The sequence below is a fragment of the Juglans regia genome, chromosome 6 (genome assembly GCF_001411555.2).
Source record: "Juglans regia cultivar Chandler chromosome 6, Walnut 2.0, whole genome shotgun sequence".
Classification (NCBI taxonomy): domain Eukaryota; kingdom Viridiplantae; phylum Streptophyta; class Magnoliopsida; order Fagales; family Juglandaceae; genus Juglans; species Juglans regia.
Genome location: NC_049906.1, coordinates 18,010,841 through 18,035,042, shown reverse-complemented (window position 1 = coordinate 18,035,042; position 24,202 = coordinate 18,010,841). Strand labels below are relative to the sequence as shown.

General features: G+C 33.2%; 4 protein-coding genes and 1 non-coding gene across 5 annotated transcripts; 3 read left to right on the top strand and 2 right to left on the bottom strand.

Moving 5' to 3' along the window:
- Positions 1-260: 260 nt before the first annotated feature.
- Positions 261-368, top strand: LOC118348838. The gene has a single exon (XR_004801845.1). It is a non-coding gene; the product is annotated as a small nucleolar RNA R71 (small nucleolar RNA).
- Positions 369-12,804: 12,436 nt separating this feature from the next.
- LOC118348625 lies at positions 12,805-16,679 on the top strand. Its single transcript, XM_035690678.1, has 10 exons — positions 12,805-13,177; positions 13,592-14,029; positions 14,141-14,231; positions 14,301-14,387; positions 14,497-14,988; positions 15,046-15,730; positions 15,827-15,959; positions 16,098-16,276; positions 16,385-16,513; positions 16,602-16,679. Exons 1-10 carry the CDS (start codon positions 12,805-12,807, stop codon positions 16,677-16,679), a joined length of 2,685 nt encoding a protein of 894 aa, XP_035546571.1.
- Positions 16,680-16,742: 63 nt separating this feature from the next.
- LOC118348624 lies at positions 16,743-17,853 on the top strand. Its single transcript, XM_035690677.1, has 2 exons — positions 16,743-17,199; positions 17,720-17,853. Exons 1-2 carry the CDS (start codon positions 16,743-16,745, stop codon positions 17,851-17,853), a joined length of 591 nt encoding a protein of 196 aa, XP_035546570.1.
- A 2,758-nt stretch (positions 17,854-20,611) lies between these two features.
- On the bottom strand, positions 20,612-21,601 carry LOC108985994. The gene has a single exon (XM_018958484.2). It carries the CDS (start codon positions 21,116-21,118, stop codon positions 20,762-20,764), a length of 357 nt encoding a protein of 118 aa, XP_018814029.2. The 5' UTR covers positions 21,119-21,601; the 3' UTR covers positions 20,612-20,761.
- Positions 21,602-22,591: 990 nt separating this feature from the next.
- Positions 22,592-24,119, bottom strand: LOC109010541 (ylmG homolog protein 2, chloroplastic-like). Its single transcript, XM_018991412.2, has 3 exons — positions 23,693-24,119; positions 23,240-23,439; positions 22,592-23,061 (listed from the first exon to the last, which is right to left on the bottom strand). Exons 1-3 carry the CDS (start codon positions 24,020-24,022, stop codon positions 22,794-22,796), a joined length of 798 nt encoding a protein of 265 aa, XP_018846957.2. The 5' UTR covers positions 24,023-24,119; the 3' UTR covers positions 22,592-22,793.
- Positions 24,120-24,202: the final 83 nt, after the last annotated feature.

The window sequence follows — 24,202 nt, the reverse complement described above, 5'->3', positions numbered from 1 at the left end:
TCTTAACCTTTAGGTTATCCTCTTCCCTATGATGGTAAATTTCACCATCATTTGGGTTTCTTGGTAGTCGTGACCTATTTATGCTCTCAGTAGCACTAGGTCCAGTTCAAGTGTGAGCTTTTTCAGCAAGCTCATTGAGATATTCTATGGCCTCACCAGGATCTTTCTGTAAGAACTCACAATTACACATCATATCCACAAATTGGCGCTCTCTAGGTGTAATTCACTCATAAAAATAGTTCACTAAATGCCAATTCTCATACCCATGGTAAGAACACATACTCAACAACTCCTTAAATCTCTCCCAAGATTGATATACAATCTCACTGTTCTTTTGTGCAAAGGTGGAGATTTACCTTTTTAAAGCGTTGGTCTTATGTTAGAGAAAATATTTATTAAAGAAAACTTGATTCATCTCATTTCATGACTCAATAGATCGTGGTCTCAGCGAGTATATCCAACTCTTAGCTCTATCATTCAAAGATAAAGGAAAGAACTTAAGTTTTTCAACATCATCAATTGCATTTTGACTATGAAAAGTAGCAACTATTTCCTCAAACTCCCTGATGTGCACATATGGATTTTCATTTTCCAAACCATGAAAAGTAGAGAGTAATTGTATCACCCCTATTTTAAAATCCAATTTGTGAGTATTAGCTAGAAACAAGATGCATGATGGCGTGGTTGTGCGTGTAAGGTGGAGGTAATCCTGAAGAGTTCTAGTAGGTTGATCCTCGTGTTCACTCATTTCTTCAGGACTAGATAGATTGTCAAATAAATGATTCAAAAAGTTTGATTCTGACTCTAACACAAGCCTACAAGCAAATCTACTCAAGATGTCTCTATATCTGTGCATGCAAGGTAAAAAAAAAATAAAAAATTTGTTTAAAGAAAAATAAAATAAAATAAAGATGCAACAAGCTAAAAGAGAGAACGAAGTTACCGCCTTTACAAACTGCTGAAAAGAAAAACTATCTAACAATTCTTCTACCGTCTCCCCGACAACGGTTCCAAAATTTAATTACGTTCAGAGAATAACGCAGTAGTTGTAGCACAACTTTGATATGTTGATTCCACAGAGAGACAAATTAAAAGAATAGCAAAAGGAACAAAAAAACTAAAGACAAATATTAAATGATTAATGGAGAACAAAAATTAATTTTAAATGCAAATTAAAGTGAAACAAAGTGACTAACGGCAAAAGTACTCAATTTTGTCGAACAGTAAAATATCAAGAATCCCTTGCACAAATCTAGTATTTTAATTGTTCTTAATCCACTGAATAACTTAATTGCGAACTCATTTCCCAAAATTCCCAATCGGAATATATAGATTTATAAACCAAAATTAAACTAAAAGTAATCATTTGAAAAATCATTCACCATTTTTAAAATACGTAAATTATTATCACTATTGAGAAAATCCAACGACGAAAATATATTCAGGGAGCGATATTGCAACATAAAATTAAATCAATATAGATAAATAATTAATTCAAATATAATCAAAGAGTTAATCCATTCAATAGAAAAAAGTATGTCTAAATCCATAAATAGAATAAATTCTATGATTATTCGAAAAATAAAAATTAACAATGAATTGAGAATGATAAAACAAAAGAGTTTTAGTAATTAAAAATCAAATACATAAATTAAAATTAATTTAAAAATACTATCTAATGTGCAAGTTCATCCCTAGCCCTAGTTGAGAATTTAATTATCCATAAATATAATGGACAACGAAAATCTCAAGAGAAAAATAAAACAAATGGTGGCCATGGAAATTAATTTTGTCTCCTTGTTCTTCAGTACTTGAGTCGTCTCCCTCTTCAAAAACTCTCAATTTTGTGCTAATGAAATGCTTATATAGGATAGGAAAGAAACCCAAATGTCTTCATATTCCCGCATACAAAATTGCCTAAATTTTAGGACTCATCTTGGCAGCCACGTACATGTTTCAAGAGTTTGAATTTAGAAATTCTTATTAGAGAAAACTTTGTAGCCCTTTAAGATAGTTTTCCAATACATCAAGAATCGCATCAACCAGATATTTGAGTGGAAAGTTACGATCAAAATATTAAAGTATGTACAAAATGTCTTCTAGCGAATTTCGGACTGATTTTTTCTCTTGATCCAAAGTACTCTCAAACCCCATCATTATCCTTATTTGAAGAGTTCTACACTCGTTGAAAGTTCTTAGGTTATTCCAACGTTTTGCCCACTTGAAAATCCTTTGAATTTGACTGGGTTTTGACTTGCTCTTTTATAGACTCTGAAACTAAATATAAAAATCTGTTCAGGAGTATCCCAAAGTAAATAGAAACTCAATTCACGAATACACATTAATTCATTTGATTTATATTCATATTTTAGCATTTTAGTCAAATAATAGGGTATTTAGAGTGCACTTTTGTACATTTATCAACTCTCTGGACCTCTAAGATTGGGGTGTTACAACTCCTGGCATAATCATTCTGGTTGTTAGGGTCTCATTTAAAATACTCATGGTGTAATCATTCTGACTATCTGTGTATCTTTGGCAGACTATGTTGGTCGGAATCATTTTAATTGTTCACTATTCTTGACGAAACGACTGATGAAATTATTTTGATTGTCAAATTCAAGTTCACGTTCAGTTCATGTTTCAAGTTCATGTTCAGTCATGTTTCAAGTTCACATTCAGTCATGTTTCATGTTCTTGTCAGTCATGTTTCAAGTTCACATTCAGTTCATGTTTCATGTTCACGTTCAGTCATGTGTCAAGTTCACGTTCAGTTCATATTTCAATTCACGTTAAGTTCATATTCAGTTTCAATTCAAGTTCAGTTTATGATCACGTTTATGTTTAAGTTCATGTCTAAGTTAGTTCACGTTCAAGTTCATGTCATGTCAAATCAAGTCTAAGTTAAGTTCATGTCATGTGTAGTTTAGTTTCAATTTAGTCTATGCTCAAGTTCAAGTCATCTCAGTTCATGCCATATTAAATGTCAAGTCGTGTCAAGCTTATTTATGATCATGTATGCATTCATGCTTTTACTGCCATGCATGCATATTTGACATATATGTTAAATTATCTGTTAACTTGCTGAGATTTATAATCAAATCTCACCGTGGTATTCTCAACTACTATTTTCCTTGGAATGGTAGACCATGTGTTAGGATTAGGAGGTGCACCAAAGGTTGACCGACTAGAGATGGTCAATTAGACGACGACGGCACGACACGGACCTGATAGCCTCAATGCTCCGATTTATCGTTAGTATTATGGCATCCTTGACTGAGTTGCACGAGCTACACAATGGATTAGCTTGGTAGTTGCTTTAGTTCCTACTTGTACTTAAGAAGTTTGGTCTCCATTACTCTTATGATTACAGACCTTTTGAACTTGTGCTGTAATCATAGATGCTTATCATTTCAATATGTATGGATTATGTTTTAAGTATTTGGGATATTTTTAGTTTAGTGAATAGTATTGCTCAAGAAAAAAATTATTCACTGCAAATATTGCATACTGCTAGATGCATGTTAGGTGTATTGCATCTTTAATTGTAACAAACGGGGGCAGGTAACATTGTGTTGCATGTCCTGACTTTTCAAATATTCATCCGATCCCAAGTAGAAATCAGGGGGTGTCACTAGAAATCGAACATGCATGCTTTTGGACTTGAAACAAAGTGACTAAATCCTTGAGTTCCATGCAATATATATTGAAATAACACAACTATATATCTCACATTCAAGTTTTAACTTGATTTAAACATCAAATCTAGCATGTCATACGAAAAAGTTCATCAAAACCAACATCAAACCTGAGAGCCTCTAGATTACGCTTAAAATCAAACTCTTGCATGTTTATCATCATTCCATCAGAGATCTAAATTATAACTCCTCAAAAATCTATTCTTAATCCATACATCAAAGTTTTAAAATAATTAAAGTTGTAGACAAATGATTAATGATCAATTATATGATATTAATACTCTTAAATATCTTGGGTTAAAAGAGTTTTATGTATTAAAATGAGAGTATTAATTAAATAATATGATTTAACTTTGTACGACATGTGAAATGATTTTCTTGTCCCTATTTAAATTCAGAAAGACTTGTATAGTTTATGTATTCCAGGATTTATCAAGAGTTTGAGCTGAAAATAAATCATCACAGCCCACGTACAAGCACTTAAGCCCATGAGAGGAAGCCCATGAAGATAAAGAGAAATACTGCCTCAAGCCTAAGTGCTGAGCCTCTTAAGGGTACGTTTGGGTAGTGAGAAGTATTGAGAAGTGTTGAGAATGTTTGTGAATAGTTATGAGTAGAGATTAGAGTGAGTTTATGGGTCCCATTGAGAGTACTTTAAGTTGTTTGGATGTGTGAAGTATGTTGAGTTGTTGACTTTTGAGTAGGTAGTTAAAAAATGTGTGGGTCCCATAAATATTATAGTGATTTTATTTTTAGTAATAAATATTATAATGATTTTATTATAGTGATTTTTTAATATTAATAAATATTGTAGTGATTTTATTTTACTATATATATAATAATGATAAATATAATAATGATTTTATTTTTAATTTATATATAATAGTGATAAATATTATAATGATTTTATTTATATATATAATAGTGATAAATATTATAGTAATGTTATTTTTTATTTATATATTATAGTGATTTTATTTTTAATTTATATATAATAGTGATAAATATTATAGTATTTTATTTTTTATTTATATATAATAATGATTTATTTTTTATTTATATATTTTAGTGATTTTATTTTTTATTTATATATTATAGTGATTTTATTTTTTATTTATATATTATAGTGATTTTGTTTTTTATTTATATATTATAGCGATTTTATTTTTTATTTATATATTATAGCGATTTTATTTTTTATTTATATATTATAGTGATTTGATTTTTTATTTATATATAATAGTGAAAATTATTTTTTATTTATATATTATAGTGATTTTATTTTTTATTTATATATTATAATGATTTTATTTTTTATTTATATATTATAATGATTTTATTTTTTATTTATATATTATAATGATTTTATTTTTTATTTATATATTATAGTGATTTTATTTTTTATTTATATATTATAGCAATTTTATTTTTTATTTATATTTAATAGTGATAAATATTATAACGATTTTTTATTTATTTATATATTATAGCTATTTTATTTTTTATTTATATATAATAGTGATAAATATTTTTTACTTATATATTATAGTGATTTTATTTTTAGTAATAAATATTATAATGATTTTATTTATATATATAATAGTGATAAATATTATAGTAATGTTATTTTTTATTTATATATTATAGTGATTTTATTTTTAATTTATATATAATAGTGATAAATATTTTTTATTTATATATTATAGTGATTTATTTATTTATTTATATATTATAATGATTTTTTTTATATATTTAATAGTGATAAATATTATAGTGATTTTATTTTTTATTTATATATAATAGTGATAAGTATTATAGAATATTTATGAATAGTTATGAGTAGAGATTGAAGTGAATTTATGAGTTCTATTAAAAGTATTTTAAATTATTTAACAAGTAAAATATTTTCAAAAGTACAAAAAGATTTAAAAAATGTTGAGTATACTCTAATTCCCAAACAAAACGAAAAGAAAAGGAGGCTTAAGTTGAATTGAACGTGGGTTGCTGGCAGAGGAACGCATGGGCACAGGAGCCTGGGGACAACGAGGAGAAACCATTACAATGGAGAGGCTGAAATCCATGAGAAAGAGGGAGGATTCCGGGTATAAGAGAGAGAGAAATTTCTTGGTGATGGCGGCTAGTTTTTTTTTTCCATTTTCAGTACTCTTTTTTTCAGTTTTTCTTCATTTCTTCAGTCGAGTTCCGCTCTCATTTGCTGGGAATATTATTTTTATTTTTTATTTTTTTGCTTTTCATTCCCGGGAGGATTTTTATTTCTTTGGAGTTTTTTTTTTTTCATCAACTGGGCGTCGGCTTTCCTCTTGGTGGAAGGGGGCTCTTCACATTTTACTTTGGGGGTAGTTTTTAGTTTTTCGTTTTCAGGTTAGACGTAGTATTGATTTCCGTTGTTTCACTTTGGTTTCTTTTCGGACAGCTGAGTTTCACGACTTGGATCTCGTTTCCTTTCGTGGTCATTTTAACCACAGCGTTTTGTTTGAGATGTTAATTTAGGCATTTTAGGGTTTAATTCATTTGGGTTTCTTTTGCTCTCAGATTTTGTGATGACTTTATTTAAATTAATTTTTACTATTAGAAATACTATGTGTAGCTAATTTCTGAAGCTTGGATTGTGAAATGAGACTTGACTTGTTTTGAGTTCTAGTTTAATGTAATATTTTGTTGATGAATATTGATTTCACTTGTTACTAGTCAGATTTGAATTGAAAATAGAGTGCGACCCTTGCTCTTGATTTGTTGTTGACGTAAGGCACAACAAATGCTTGAAAATTATCAAGGCTTCTCTCAGTTGATTGTTAAAGTGTGTTTGGTTAGTAAAATTGTGAATCCCTTAGAGAAATATTACAAAACTTGAGCATAACTTTTTATCTTCCTTTGATCAATGCAAACAACTTTTTATTATTGCAAACACTTGACTGGATTGTTAATCGAGAAAATATTCTAGAAACCGAAACAATGAAAGTTTCATACCCAACTCAAGTGTTTGTTAATTTGCCTATTTGATTAGTAACTTTAATTCCAATTTTGATTTAATTTTTATGGGAATTAAATTCATACTTTTTATCTTCTTAATTCATTTTCAAAGAAAGATATTAATATCCATTTTGCTCATTGTTTATACATACATGAGAAAAATACAAAAAGAAATAATTTTATACTTGATTTTACTTATTTACACTTCTCATACATCATCATATTTTCCAATTAAATTCCACAAATGCTTTGATAATCATTTGTTCCTGTGGAATACGATTCTGGACTTATCTTTGATACAACTTGATACTTCTACACTTGGAAGTACATTTTAGACCGAGTCAATAAAAGTTCGAGAGACAAACTCAATTTTTATTTTCATTAAAAATAAAGAAACCAAAAACAAAATTAGTAAGATAGATGCGAAAAAAGACGGATTATAGTTTGAACCAATTCTAATAGACTTTGGAATCTATGACGACGCGTGAAGACAGCACGCTTGTTTCTTTTCAGCCACAAAAGTCAGATCTGAAAGATCTGGCAGTGGCGAGTTTGGTGATCTGGCACGTGTGGCGAGAAGAACTACTAGAAGAGGTGGCACATGAGGACCACACGTAGATGTGGGCAGTGCGTAAGGACCATGCGAGGTGATTTTCGTAAAATCGCCACTTCCTTCCGAATAATTTGTGGCTTGGGAGTCTACTTATGCTGCGCGTGTTTCTTGGGAGTTGATGGAAAGTTGTAAATCTATCTCTTTCGGTCTTGAAGGAAGTAAAATAAAACTAAACAAAAAGAACTTCTTGATAAACAAGGTGGATGAATGAAGGAATGAGAGAAAGGAGAAAGAGAAGCTCCTCCTCTTCTGACAAAAATATATCTAGAACCCTTGATTTTTTACAAAAGAGAGGGGGAGTAGAAAACTCCACATATCTACTTATATATAAAGCGCGAAGAGGTTTGTAACAGTATTTTCGTCTAACATTTTTTTTTTCAATTTTACCCTTACTTTTATTCCAAAATCACGATTTTGCCACTGACATTCTTCCCATTTTACCCCTGGTTCTGCCGCGCGCGAGCCCTTCCTCCCCTCTCCCCCGTCCGTTTCTTCATCTGCTACGGTGCGCCGTCGCACGCCGTCGTACTCGACACCGCCGCTCTCATTCTCTTCCCCTCCGACCGGCGTACATTTCCTTCCAATCTCAACCCCTCTCGTGCCGTCGTTGACCGCCACGAGCGAATCCAAGCCGCGGCCCGTCCGATTCTTCGTCGCCTCCAATGCGCCGCCGCACGCCGGCGTGGCTAACACCGCCCCATCCATTCTCTTCCCCTCCGTCCGGCGTTCCTCCCCTTTCAATATCAGCTCCTATCGTGCCGCCGTTAACCGCCACGACGAATCCAAGCCGCGGCTCTCGGTTTTTTTTTTTTTTAATAATTAATTTTAATTTTTTTAATTTAATTTAATTGTTTTTATAGGGGCGGCTGTGTCTTTATTGTATTTTATTGTGTTTTATTTCCTTTAATTTTAAATTATGTAAATATTGAATTTAATTGTTACATTTCAGTATAAACTATTTTTTTCCTTTCATTAATGATTTTTGTTTAATGATTTATTAAAAAATAAACTTAAATATTTTTTTTTTCATTTCTGGATAAATTGAATAGTTTATTAATTAACTTGAAATTAATTACACTATTTGAGGTAAATCTATCATTTCTAATATACTATAGTTTATTTAATTTTTTTTAAAGGAAAATGATAGGGTTATTACTCTCCTACTATTCATTTACTACTATTTTTATATTTGATTTTTTTAAAATTTTTTTATTTTATTTAATGATTAAGGAATTGATTATTAATAAAATTATATATTTTTTTAATTTTTTCGATTAAAGATGTTGAAAAAATACTTCAAAGAAAATGATAAAAAAATAAAAAATTTGAAATTAACTATAAATAGTAATTGGATAGTAATAGGGAAGTAACCCTATCATTATCTTTTTTTAAATGTAAAGGATGAGACTTTATAAAATATATGATTAAATTATTTAATACTTACCACTGTCATTTTGAATTTTAAAACTGACACATTATATATTTATTTTGGAAATAACAAATATACAACATGCGCATCCAACTATAATTATTAAGAGTAATAATAGTATGTTGGTTAGTATAATTACAAATTTTCATAAGGAAATAAATTATAACTTCTTAATAATTTAAAAATATAATATGTCATTATTACTATTTTATTTAGCCAAGTGTGAAAATGTTAAATAAATTAATGTTTTTCATTTTATTATTTCTTATAGTGTTTCTGTTTTAATAATATTAAAAAGAATTATGAAAACTTTTGAAGTAAATTAAAATGATCTGGTTTGCATTCTTAAATTAAGAGCTAAACTGTCTTTGAACTAACGTAATAATTTAACATTATTTGTAGTGTTAAATAATATGGTCTAGAATATGTTAATATATATTAGAACATTTTTAATTTTTTCCTTATTTGAAAATTTATATAATGTTGGAGGGAGTTAGATGAGATGAAATTTTATAAAAAATAATTGAAAGAGAGAAAGAGTTAAATAAAAAATATTATAAAATTAAAATATTATAAGACACTTAGATTATAATTTTATAATATTATTTTTGTTTTGAAATTTAAAAAGATAAATTATATTTTATTTGAAATTTAAAATTTTGAGAAAGTTGTAATGATTATTTTAAAAGTTTTGTATTTCAGTTATGTTTAAAAAATAGATGGGATATGATATGAAAATTTTGGAATAAAATCTATTTTCAAATAGGCTTTTGTTTGAAAATAAGTAAGGGATGAACAGTGTTCTTATCAATTTCTCTCTCACTTTTTTCTTGTTTTTCTCATCAAATTCGGTTCTATTATGTTTTTGCTCTTTTGCCGATTAGGTGAGTTTGGATATTGTGGTTTTTTTTTTGATAGGTTAGATCCTAATTGAGATGAGATTAGTTGAATTGAAAATGAAAAGTTAAATAAAATATTGTTAAAATATTATTTTTTAATATTATAGAAACATTAACCTTTTAAACAAGAGATTTTGGTAAGCTTAACCAAACAATGTTTTATTTTTAGTAAAAAAAATAATCTTAATTTGCTTATGGATATTACATTTCATTTAAGTGCATTCAATTCTTAAGTTTGCTGCCTAATAAGATTCAAGATTCTCACTATTGGATATAATCATTGATATTAGGGTTTATAATATGAGATAAAAAGGAAAATTAGTCAAAAATCCTTACTCATATGCTGCTTGTGATAATATGATGATTTGCTTTACACGATAATTCTATCTGAAGTTAGTCATATTTTATTATCTATTATACATCTCACAATATTTAATAGTAGACAACTGGGCACACGTGCAGCGCATGCATTTATATATTTGGGCGGAGCTTTATGGATCAACTATCTCACTTTCATGAAGATATGTGTGCATGCATTTATATATATATATATATATATATCTAATTATAAGTACAAATCGTAGTATTGCATTATTATATATAAGGGTGTTCATCTGGGTTCCAATCCGAGAACCCGAGTATACCTGAATCGGAATTCGGGTTTCAGACCTGGACCGGGTTGATCTGGATTAACTCGGGCCGAAACCCAGAAATCAGGGTACCGGGTTGTACTCGGATATATATATTTTTTTTAAGTCCATATAAAGGGTTTGGAAGCATATATATATATTTTTTATATATAAAAGCCTATAATTAAAAATGTTGAAAAGCATAATTCTTCTATATTTATTAAAAAAAAATTTAAAAAGTGTTGAAAATCATAATTTTTTATAAAAGTATATATTCTATGAAAAAAAAATTATGAGTCATCATTAAAAAGCATGGTACTAACATTTTCAAGAATAATAAAAATATATAAAAATGAAAAACTAAAATGCATGCAATGCACTACATATTACATTGTTTTGTTATTTACACATTACATTGCAAAATACAAAACTACCAAATATGAATTACAAAATAATTTCAGCAAGTAGCAACTTCAAGTGATCTGACTGAGAGAGATCCTGCACATTCAGTAAGCAAAAAAGGTCAGTACAAAATTACTAGACAAGGGGCTAATACAGAAAAAAAAAAAAAATACTAAAATGTGCAACGCAATTACAAAATCACAAAATTAGTACAAAATTAAACAACTATGTGATGAAGTGGATTACATCCTGATCTAGTATTTTTAAAAGAAACTGTGTGATGAAGTGGCCTTGTGATCTTTTATATCCTACATTATATCCTACATGGTTGTCTTTGGTGCTTAAAAGGTGTGATTAAGAACCATCATATAAAGGTGAAACCTAATCATTCTGGACAAAGCCAAAACATTTGATAAACATATTCGACAAACATCAACAGAATTATTTGTATGAAATTTAAGTACTTATTACAGAGTTTTATGCTTAGCAGTACCAAATATGGCCGATGCAACAATAACCTCATGGAACTGCTCCAACTCTAGAAGGTAAGCTTCATCAATATATTAAATCCACCATGGTGCTTGGGTTTGCATCCTTTAACAAATCTGATAAAAATAAAAAAAAATAAAAAAAAAAACACTATCAGAAAAGGACATAAATGTGGGATGCATTTAGCTGAAAAAATATATACAAGAAATCTGCAAAAAACAAAGATAATATTTAACCAAAAAGAACCCATATGAACAAAAGCTAAACCTACCCACAATGCACTGCCATTGACTCTTTTATATCAAAAGATCAATTCCTCTGCTTTAGACTCAAATGAAAAACAAAAAAGCCTATAAAAAGCTAAGCTACCCATGCGTATGAATGGGATTGAGTGGACCCTAGGTAAACTACTCTCAGTAATTGATTGTCTCAACAATTACTGAGATGAAGCCCAACAAGAGCTACCATTGCAGCAACTATATCAAGGACCCCAACAGAACTTCTGGTCAATATCCTTTTCGCCATTTGAGTCTAGTCTCACAAATTCAATGACAATGCAATAAATTAGACTTAAAAAATGCAAATGTTTACCTTTAATGCCCAAAGAAGAGTTCTTTAAATCTTGGATTCTCTGAAGTTTTTCGATTGCCTCGCCAAAATCCCCTTTAAAATCCACCAAACTCAAACTTAATATAAAATTCTGAAACTAAAAATTTCATAGAAAAATAAAAGGAAAAGCGAAACATTTCCTGACATATAGATTGGGCGAGAGAGAGGTCTGAGCAGATAATAAAAAGGACAAACAAGCTTGTACCTGACATACAGAGCCTGAAATACGTTCTAATCTCTTGGATCCCAAGCTCAAGCATTTCCATCTTCTTCCCATATATGCTACTCCTCTCCATCAAGTAACCATCAAGAGTCATGGATGGATACCCACTTCACCAAGTTCGACACAGGGCAGTACCTTTGAATCGACTTCACCAAGTTCGACACAGGGCAATACCTTTGAATGTAGTGAAAAAAGTATCAAACCAGTCGTTGAGAACTCTCTGAAACCTAAAAGAAGATTTAGTTACAGAAATACGAACTTTAAAAAATATCAAAAGGAGGAGAATGTCAAGGGTGCCTTGTGGCTAGCCTTGAAGAACTACAGTGTCCTTACGAAGGCTGAAGGAGTTGTGTGCAGGAGGAATTTGAGCGAAGTAATAACGGTATTAACAGAATGGGGCCTTTAATGAATCGGGGAGTTTGGAGGCTTAATGTGGGGTGTCATTTGTTGTGCAAGCAACTGTGTTTCATGGATGAAGTTTAATGAAACGGGGTGTTTTGAATGTTGTAGTTTTTGATAGTTGCATTATATCTTTTGTTGTTGGCGCTTTGGGTTCCTTCATCTCAGCCTGCGTGTATATAAGCAGTGCTCGGGGAGCTTTTGTTTTCATTATCATTTGAAGAATTGTGTTTAGAGGTTGAGAATTCCTCGAAGATTCTCTACAAGTTTCATAATGGAATCTTGCTTATTCCTTCCTTGATCTGAGTATTCCTTTCCTGTGTTTGGTTGTGATTACTAGTGAATTACTAGAATTATAGCAGATCCTTGAGTGGACCTTACAAGTGGTATCAGTAGTAGTCAATCCTTGCAACCGTGATTCTGATGGAGGGTGGCACACGTGCAGCATTAAAAGTTCAGATTGAAGATTCTCAACTGCAGCAGGAAGTCATGCAGAAACAATTGGAGCATCATCAACAGGCAATTTCTGGTATAACAGAAAGGTTAGATCAAGTTTCAGAAATGTTGAAATCTTTGGCTGATGCTATGAATGTTAATACTCGTAGAGATAGAGAAGTTTCTCATGAACTTAGAAATCATGAAGAGAGAGGTAGTTTTCACAGAAGTGTTAAATTGGATTTTCCACGTTTCAGTGGTAATGATCCTGCTAGTTGGACTTTTAAGGCTAATCAGTATTTTGATTGTTTTCAAATACCTTTCCATCAGAAGTTAATGGTGGCTTCGCACCATATGGAAGGTGAGACATTGGTGTGGTACCAAAATGCCTGAGATGCTGGACAGTTTAATTCATGGGAGTCTTTAGTAGTGGCTTTGCAAGGGAGGTTTGGACCATCAGCATTTGATGATCCAATGGAGGCTATAACTAGGTTGAAACAAACTACTTCAGTTAGTTTGTACACATCACAATTTGAGACCTTATCTAATAGGTTGAAAGGTTTGTCTGAGAAGCATAGAATGATTTGCTTTCTTAGTAGATTAAAGGATGAAATTCACATACCAGTAAAAATGTTTAATCCATTAAACCTAGGGGCTGCTTTCAGTTTGGCTAAGTTGCAGGAAGAGCATGTACTATCTTCAAGAAAATCTTGGAGGCCAAATAATCAATATGCTGATAAATGGCCAGTAGATTAGGTGGCACTTGCTGATCTAGCAAATAACGGTCCAAAGAACTTGTTTCCTTTGAAGAAGGTAAATTCTTCTCAGATCGATGATAAAAGGAGGAAGGGATTGTGTTATCATTGTGAGGAAAAGTGGAATCCCAACCATGTTTGCAAAAATCCGAGGGTGTATTACTTACAAGGGGCATGTAATGCTGAGCAGGACTTAATTGACAATTCTGAGGCACAGTTGGTACTAGAATTGGAGGAAAAAAGTGAGAAAGAATCTGAGGAGTTAGAGGTTTCAATCCACGCCATTTCTAGATGTATCAATAATAATGCTATGAAGTTGTTTGGAAAAATTGGCTCAGCTTCTGTTGAGATTCTTGTGGATTTAGGGAGTACTCATAATTTTTTGGATCCAATGGTGGTAGAAGTTGCAAATTTAAAGGTAATTAAAGATGAGGCTCTTCAGGTGAAAGTGGCAGATGGTACTAAAATACTTAGTTAGGGCAGATGTGAAGAGTTGGTAACTGTCCAAGGAACTAAGTTTCTAGTTCCTTTCCATGTTCTTACTTTGGGGGGCTGTGACATTGTCTTAGGTGTGCAGTGGCTAAAAACATTGGGTCCTATCCAATGGAACTTTACTGATATGTCTATGCAGTTTGAAGTGGATGGGAAGAAGTTGGTCTTGTAGGGTCTTATGTCTCATGTAATTGATTGGGAAGCTGGTGTTAATGTGCTTAAATCTTCTTCTATTAGGAAGCAAGGTTGGTTCTTGCAGTTGGTAGCAAAAAAACCTGAGGTGAAGCAGGTGGAAGTTCAGCCTGAATTGGAAGAAGTTCTGCAGTAGTTCAGCTCATGTTTGAGGAACCAATGGGGTTGCCACCCCTATAGCCTTTGACCATCAGATTGTATTGAAAGAGGGTATTGCACCAATTTCAGTGAAACCTTATAGGTATCCTCATTATCAAAAATATGAAATTGAGAAAATTGTGCATGACCTGTTATCAAATGGTGTTATAAGACCAAGCCAAAACCCATTCTCATCACCTGTTTTACTTGTTAGAAAAGCTGATGGTAGTTGGAGGATGTGTATGGATTATCGAGCCCTTAATCAAGAAACTATCAAGGACAAGTTTCCAATTCCTGTCATTGACGAGTTACTTGATGAACTTTATGGAGCTAAGTTCTTTTCTAAACTTGATCGTAGATCAGGTTATCATCAAATAAAGGTAAGAGAAGAGGACATTCCCAAAACAACATTTAGAACTCCTGAGGGTCACTATGAGTTCTTGGTAATGCCTTTTGGGCTTACCAATGCACCTGCCACCTTTCAAGGATTGATGAATCATGTTTTCAGACATTTCCTTCGAAAATTTGTTTTGGTCTTCTTTGATGATATCTTGGTTTACAACCAAGATTTTGGTGAACATCTAGAGCACTTGAAGTCAGTTTTATCTATTTTATAGCAGCACACATTATTTGCAAAAAAATCTAAATTTAGATTTGGGGTGACTGAGGTAGACTACTTGGAACATATTATTTCTGAAGATGGAGTGAAGGCAGATCCTACAAAGATTTCTTCTATGTTGGACTGGCATGTTCCCAAAACAGTGAAAGCATTGAGGGGATTTTTGGGCCTTACTGGCTACTATCGAAAGTTCATCAAGAACTATGGTTCTATTGCTGCCCCATTAACATTGTTGCTGAAAAAGAACTCATTTGTGTGGTCTCTTGAAGTTGAAGTGGCTTTTAAAGAGTTAAAATATGTTGTTGCAAGTCCTCCTGTATTAAGACTTCCTGATTTTTCTAAGGAGTTTACTATTGAGTGTGATGCTTCAGGGGTGGGGTTGGGAGCTGTATTGATGCAAGATAACCAACCAATAACCTTCTTTAGTAAAGCCTTAAAAGGAAAAGCATTGTTTTTGTCGACCTATGAAAAAGAATTTTTGGCACTGGTGTGTGCAGTAGGGAAATGGAGACCATATCTGTTGGGTCAGTCTTTTAAGATCAAAATTGACCAACAGGTCTTGAAACACTTGTTGGAGCAAAGAGTGGCCACTGAGGCTCAACATAAGTGGATCTCAAAGGTCATGGGTTATGATTTTTGTGTAGAATATAAAAGGGGCAAGGACAATAAAGTTGCTGATGCACTTTTCAGAAAGTCTGAAGAAGATTCAGCTACATTGGCTCTTATCTCATTTCCCACTCCTTTGTGATTAGAAGAACTTAAACAAAGTTATGCTTTTTCTAGTGACATAACTAATCTGGTTGTGGCTTTGCAGCAAGGGCAGCAGGTTTCTAAGGAATTCTCTTTACAACAGGGTCTCCTTTTCAGAAAAGGGAAATTGGTGATAGTTCCTTCATCACCATTTCATGCTAAAGTATTGCAACATATTGATCACAATCCAGAAGCAGGTCATGTAGGCTACCATAAAACATTAGAAAAGGCTAAGATGGATTTTTTCTGGCTAGGCATGAGGAAGGATATTAAAAAATTGGCGAGGGAGTGCCAGATTTGTCAAGTGAACAAGCATGAAACTGTACTTCATGCAGGGTTACTTCAACCTTTGCCTGTTCCTCAAAGTCCTTGGCTTGATATTGCCATGGACTTTATTGTTGGTCTCCCTAGTTCAAATGGACTGACTGTCATTTTGACTGTGGTGGATAGATTGACAAAGTTTGGGCATTTTTTTCCATTGGCTCACCCCTATACAGCTTGTAAAGTAGCTGAGGTTTTTTTTTACTGGTGTATTCAAGATCCATGGCCTACCAAAGACTATTGTCTCTGATCAAGATGCAACTTTGCTAGTCTTTTTTGGACAGAATTGTTTAAAATGCAGGGAACCACTTTGGCTTTTAGCTCAGCCTATCATCCACAATCAGATGGCCAAGCTGAAACCTTAAATAAGTGTGTGGAGGGTTATTTGAGATCCTATATGGGGTCTAAGACTCTAAGCCAAAACGTTGGAGTAAGTGGCTACCAATGGCAGAATACCAATGGCATAATGGTGTTATAACACTACTGTACACTCATCCACTAGTTTTTCACCCTTTCAGGCCTTGTATGGAATTCCACCCCCTCGGTTGATTTCTTATATTCCAGGCACTACTGCAAATGCTGAAGTGGATCACTAGTTGAGATCTAGAGAGGAGGTATTGTCCCTTTTGAAGGAAAACTTGAGGAAGGCTCAAAAGAGGATGAAATTGTATGCTGACAGGAAGAGGTCTGAGAGAGTTTTCCAAGTGGGGGATTGGGTTTTTCTGAAGTTGCAGCCTTATAGACAAAAGTCTGTGGCTATGAGGCACAATATGAAACTGGCTCCGAGATATTATGGCCCCTTTCAGGTCATACAGAAAATAGGGACAGTAGCATATAAATTGGACTTACCTTCTTCCTCCAAAATATATCCTGTTTTTCATGTTTCCTCTTTGAAGAAAAAGCAGGATGACCATATCTCTCCTTCACCAACATTACCACCAGTAGTTGTTGAAGGCAGTGTGCAACCTGAACCTGAGTTGATTCTGGACAAAAGGATTAAGAAGTTAGGCAATCATGCCTCCTTTGAAGTCTTGGTAAAATGGTTAGGTGCTTTTCTTGAAGATAGTTCTTGGGAATCTTTGTGGAAGCTAAGGTCATTGTATCCACATTTACTGGGTACAGTCCTTTAATATTTGTCACGGGTGCCTTGTGGGCAAGGCCTTGAAGAAGGAGGGATTGTCACAGGTGCCTTGTGGCTGGCCTTGAAGAACTGCAGTGTCCTTAAGAAGGCTAAAGGAGTTGTGTGTAGGAGGAATTTGAGTGAAGTAATAAAGGTATTAACAGAATGGGGCCTTTAATGAAACGGGGAGTTTGGAGACTTAATGTGGGGTGTCGTTCGTCGTGCAAGCAACTGCGTTTCATGGATGAAGTTTAATGAAACGGGGCGTTTTGAATGTTGTAGTTTTTTATAGTTGCGTTTTATCTTTTGTTGTTGGCGTTTTGGGTTCCTTCATCTCAGCCTGCGTGTATATAAGCAGTGCTGGGGGAGCTTTTGTTTTCATTGATTAATCATTTGAAGAATTGTGTTTGGAGGTTGAGAATCCCTCGAAGATTCTCTGCAAGTTTCATAATGGAATCTTGCTTATTCATTTCTTGATCTGAATATTCATTTCTTGTGTTTGGTTGTGATTACTAGTGAATTACAGCAGGTCCTTGAGTGAACCTTACAGAGAACGAGAAGATGGAGGAGGAGAACGCAAAGAGAAGATGGAGGAGATAGGGTTTGATTCAAGAGAGAATGAGCAGCGAGAGCTAGGGTTTATTGTTTAGACGAGAGAGAGAGAGAGAGAGAGAGAGAGAGAGAGAGAGAGAGAGATCTTTTGGGGGTAATTTGGCTTGATTTGAGTTTTTTGTCTTTTTTTTTTTTTAATAGAAACCAGGTATTGGGTTTAAAATCTAGTACCCGAATTGCATAACCGCATCCGGACTAGATAGAACCAGGTAAGTCAATCCGAGTTCCGACCTAGATTATATCTGGTCCGAAAACTACATCCAAAATCCGGTTATCTGGGTTCCGGATTTGGCCGGGAAAAAATCTGGCCCGGATGAACAGTACTAATTATATTTTCTATATTTTATTAATACATAAAGATTGGAATTTTGATTCGTTTCTTTTATTTGTTTTATTTTTTATTTAAATCTTTTTTTTAAAAAGAAACTTTAAAAAACTCTTTTAATCAAATGAAGCCAAACCTAATAAAGCTCCCATTTCGATTATAATTTAAGCTTTGAACAGAGTTTAAACTAAATATTTTATAAATCAAGTCAAGGTCAAGCTAAACTTTGGAGCTCCACTCTCATACAAGTGAAGCCTCGACTCGAGACTATTTAGGGTACGTTTGGATCCCAAACTCATTTCAACTCAACTTATCTAATTATTACAACTTTATCAAATTTAACACAAAATATAATAAACAACTCAACTTTTTCAAATCTCAAAATAATAATAATATTAAAAATAATATTTAATAATATTTTAACAATAATTTATTCAATTTTCAATTTTTATCTCAACTCAACTCAGTTTAATATCTAAACGCAGCCTTAATATTGATGAGGTTGGACAGCCTCAACTTGCCCGAAGTCAGCTCAAATACATCCTTAAATCGAAGTCGACATACTCAAACCAACCAGAGCAACAATACGATAAGTAAGCCCCAAACCATGAGGCGGGACAAAACGGGGGCAACACCATCGCTACGTTTATTTTTACAGATGAGATTAATTGAAATAAAAATTAAAAATTAAATAAAATATTATTAAAATATATGTTTTTAATATTATTTTTATTTTAAGATTTGAGAAAATTAAATTATTTATTTTATTTTATGTAAGTATTTAAAAAAATTATAATGATTAGATAAAATAAGATAAATTGAATTGAGAAGTTTTATAAAAATGCAAAGGGAATATTACTGATTAAGGACATCTACCCATATACTACTATCCATCTATTACTTTTTTTGTATTTAATTTTTTTTACTTAATGATTAAAGAAGTAAGTATTAATAAAGTTATATATTTTTTTAATTTTTTCTTAGTGATTAAAGATGTTAAAAAATACTTTAAAAAAATAATAAAAAATATAAAAAACTTGAAATGCACTTGGGTAGTAGATGGATAGTAATATGGTAGTATAGCCCTATCACTACCCAATAAATAAATAAGACAGAAACTATAGAACATTTATGTTATAAGCATTTTTTAATTTCAAATTTTAAAATTTAAAATTTAAAATAAAATATAAAAATAATTCAATTTTTATAATCTCAAAACAAAAATTATGTTATAATAATATTTTAATTTTATAATATTTTTCTTCAATTTTTTCTCTCTCGTTTTCTAAAATTCTATAAAATATTTTTACTCAAATTATTTTAATACTATTTACAAACTATATTATTACTATTCATAAATTTTCAACTCATCTTTAGATTAACCAAATGAGACGATGACAATAAATCCCAACAATTAATGAAGGAACGAAACTTGTCTGACATGAAAATAGGGGTAATGACGGCGGAGTAATGAGCGGAGCCACAACTAGTGTGAAGCCACTTCAAACCAAAACATAAGAACCCGTTTAGATTCAGAGGTGAGATGATCTCATCTCATCTAGTTTTAATTAAAAATTTTACTACTAGTTACAATTCATCTCATCTTTAAATCCAAACAGGCTAAATAGGTTTGGACCTAAGAACATCATGCTAACTTTTAAATTTTAATGAGTTATCATTTCATCACACGTTGAAGGCTAACAATTTCAACCTCTAACAACTAATTTTTTCCAGTTTGACAACAATCTGTCAATCCCTCTCGTGTGTCAGCAACCAAGAGGCAAGAGCCAAGCCAAGCATTCATGGATATAGAATGGATAATTTATTAATTTTTAACGTCTGTCGACCCCATACCACTTAGTAAGATAAGCAATGGAAGAGTAACTAGTAAGTAGCTGCTGACATGAGACAGATGGAGGACAAAACTTATATGCATCTTTTGATTAAAGACTGTATTTTAATGTGTTATATGAAGGTCTCAAAGACATTAAAAAGTTAGTATTTATATAGACAATTTAAATAGTATGACAATTTTATGATAGGACGAAAATACCTAATCATGATGAAAAGACTCTTTCGATTTATACGTTTTTTATAATGTTGAGAAGAAATTTGAATTTTGTTCTGGTGTGACCTAGTTGTTTTCACAGTTGATCTCAATTCATCTCATCTAATCATTACAATTTTTTTAAAATCTGATACAAAATAAAATAAACAATTCAATTTTTTAAATTCTAAAATAAAAATAATATTAAAAAAAATATATTCTAACAATATTTTATTTAACTTTTTAACTTTAATCTCATTTTATCTCATCTGTAAAAACAAACGATCTCCCGGATGTTAATAACGAAATGATAGAATGATGGAGTTGGATTTTTGTGAAGATGATTGAGTTTGCATGCGTGGAGAGGGAGGGAGGGAGGGAGAGGGAGGGATGACTTCCACTAGAAGAAAGTGGCTAAAAAAAATAGCTGTAAACAAACCTCTATATTACATTAAAGGAGCTGCTAAGCTACACCCCATCTCTGAAAAGATAATTACTTAGATATGAAAAAATACCCCAATACGCAGCAATACAAAATCTTCACAAGACCCTTCTCCCTCTCTCTCAATTTCAGTTAAGCCTCCCAGCTCTTTACAGAGGCTTTACACTTCAAAACCAGTACAAGAAGCACAAGAATCACAATTAGACCACCAGAAGAACCACCAACTCTGTGAATCCAATAAGGATCAGACCTGGTAAAGCACCGGTCCAAGTAACTTGACAGAGTGATGGCCAATATCAACACCAACAGCATTAGATGAAGCCAAGGAACAAGGCTGACGGGCTCCTCATCAAGTTCTGAATCACCAATCACCGGTCTCCTGTCGATATAGAGAGGAGAAATCACAGCTAGAAGGGCCAAGCCTATAGCCACCAGCCTCTCATATGAAGAAAGCCTGCTTGTCTTGCTGCATGTAGCGCCAGCCGCCATTCAGTAAACAAATCACTGATGCAGTGGGGGTGGGGGGAGTTGGCAGACGGGCGGCGCTTTGCCGGACAACTTAACTCTCCATCCCTACTGACTGTTTGATATATTCTCTGAAACTAGTTGCTGAGCTTAGCTTGTTTTGGGAGCTAATCTCAAGGAATTTTCCTACGCAACAACTTTTGTTAAGATTCATGAAAGAGGCATCCTCTTTTCGTACTTTATCTTCCCCAAGGCAACTAAACACAGCCTATTAATAAACAATTACTCCCAACTTTCTAAGATAATGCGCTAGCAGCTTACCCGTGAAGCCACAGTTGTGTAAACATTGAATAGATGTGAACATGCTCTTCGAAAGGGATCAACTATTCTCCATTGACAACAGTATTATGCTGTATGCATAATTATATGGAATCAGATTCTGTCTGAGCCGCATAGATTTCCCAACAATTACAACTTTCACATTTCATCTCATCTCATCATCACAACTTTCATAAATCCCCACATAAAATATAATAAACAATTCAACTTTTTCAAATCTCAAATCAATAATAATATTAAAAAATAATATTCTAACAATATTTTTATTCAATTTTTAACTTTCATCTCAACTCATTATCCAAACCTAACCTTAACATATCCATCAATTTCTATGTACAGAAATGCATGAGGAAAAGTGGCGACACTGTTGAAGGTTGTTGCAAAATGAGATTGGATTTTGATGCAACATACTGGTTGTTCCATGGCAAATATGACGTGAAATTTTAGGGCCTGATATCTGCCTAAAATGCAAATGATTATGGCAGGGATGCTATTGCCCATAGCAACCATGATAGTTTCAAGGTGTCGATTAGACCTGCCTGAGAGGGAATCTGGGATCCTAATCATAAAGCTGCCAAGACAGTTTCCTTAAGGAGTTGATTCTCATGGATGTAGAGGTATACTTGCCAAAATTACAGAGAGGTAAGTGGTCATGAGTTCTCTGCTTCGAGAAACAACCCTGAGCCTTGGTTGTGTTCTTTGTCGACAATCCGATCACATTAACAGACTCAAGTGTGCTACATGAATGAGGAAGCAGAGATAAACATCCATTTTTTAGTACTGCTACATCCACAAAGAAATTACATAAAAATAATCCTACAAACTGACGTGATTTCATCTGATCCATTAGATCTTCTTTACAATACAAATAACTTTATAATCTGACGAATCACATCTAACTATATCAGTATGTGAGATTGCTTTTGTGTAATCCCTTTGTGACTAAAGTATTTCCCTCCATTTTTACATTTACTTTGACACACGTTCAGAGTAAAGAAATTAGGAAGTCAACCAAAATCACAATCTAAGCCCTGGACTTCATCCTATCAATAGCAATAGACTAGTTCACCATAATAAAAAGTAAAATAGCTTGCATTGTCATTCCAAATGTTTTAAATTTGGCACCAAAAAAGATGATAGATCAACACATCTCCCAGCTTATGAAAAATGAATTACTATCAACAATGTATAGCACAAGAATTTTGGCAGTTCAGCACAAAAGAAGACATGGTAAAAGCCGGAAAGGTATTGTCCATTTCTCAAACAGTACAAGAATACACAGACTGCATATCTATTAGACCATGAAAACTAAGAATGCAGAAAAATTTAAAGAGTAAACTATGGAAATTAACAGAAAGGTCTAATTGGCACCACCGCTGCTCTTTGACCTGTTTCCGTGAAGCCTTCTCATCCATTTCTTCTGTGATGTAGTAATATTAGTAAACTTATCAAGAGATACAGGAGATTCTTCAGATGTTCCCGTAGCTGGAAGTTCCGCAGGAAGCGCAGCAGCAGTGCTGGTAAAGGCATTCAGAACCAGAAATGCTAGTATGGGAGAAAAATCAAGAGTTCCTCCAAGTGGTGGGATAATTCCACGGAATATGTTCAAGTAAGGGTCACATAAAGTGCTGGATGGAAACATGACATCAATCATAAAGATATATATACAGAATCATTGTGGGAAATTCAACACCATAAGCTAAAGCCGAGTAAATCTCCATTTTTTCTGTCCATTTCCTTTTTTCCATACATGGAAATAAGTGGTTCATTGGTTCAAGGTAAATTAGATATAGAGGATGCTCTCACCTGAGGGGACTAACAATGGCAGGAGGAGTGTTCGGAAACCAAGTCAAAACAAGCCTGACAATCAAAAGCGTGTTATAAATGTTCAAGAAATTTGAGATACCATTAGCCACCACAATTCCTGCCACTGAATCTCCGGGTAAAACGGCAGCAAAATTGTGATTGTACAGAGAATTCACATTCCTGTAGTTCCTGCAGTTAATCTGAAGTAGAGTTCAATGGAGCACTCCCACCAATCAAATAAATAAGCAAATTATTTCTCAAAATCAGATTAAACATCAATTTGAAGCTGTCTAACGAAGAAAGGTCGGAACGACTCCTTGATGAACAGCAGTATAGATCTCTACGATGGACTACTTCTAATCACTTCTTCTTCTGCATAAAGTCCTCTCAAAGCATGTTGAGAGAGAGAGAGAGAGAGAGAGAGAGAGAGAGAGAGGAGGGAGAGGGCGTTACCTGTTGGCAGAAGCCTTGAAATTGAGAAGACAACGATAGCACCTTGTTGAGAAGTGGATTTTGAGAAGCGAATAAGAGAAGAAATCTGAAACACTTATCAGCAGTTGACATAACTGAGCAGCGAAGGTCACGAAGAAGAACGCTTGGACGAACAAAATGGCTACTCGGCTTGTAGTTGGAGTTGGAGTTGGAGTTGGGGCCGGAGCTGGATGGTCTCAGAAATGGCGTTTGAGTAGTGAATGCCCACCAGGATAGAATTACACGGTTCGGCACCCACTTTGTTTCTATACATATCGTGTTCTCAGCGGACGAATCGTTCTTCAGGGCCATTTTCTCGCGACTCCACTGTTGTTGAGCGAAGCAGCAGGCTGAGAGAAAGATAACGCACGCATCGAAATCAGGAGGACGGGAAAGAGATGATATGGTCCCCAAGAATGTACTCCATACGACGCCGTTTTTGCACGGATGAGTACAGCTTGGCACTCGCTGCTATTTTGACCACGAGCCAGT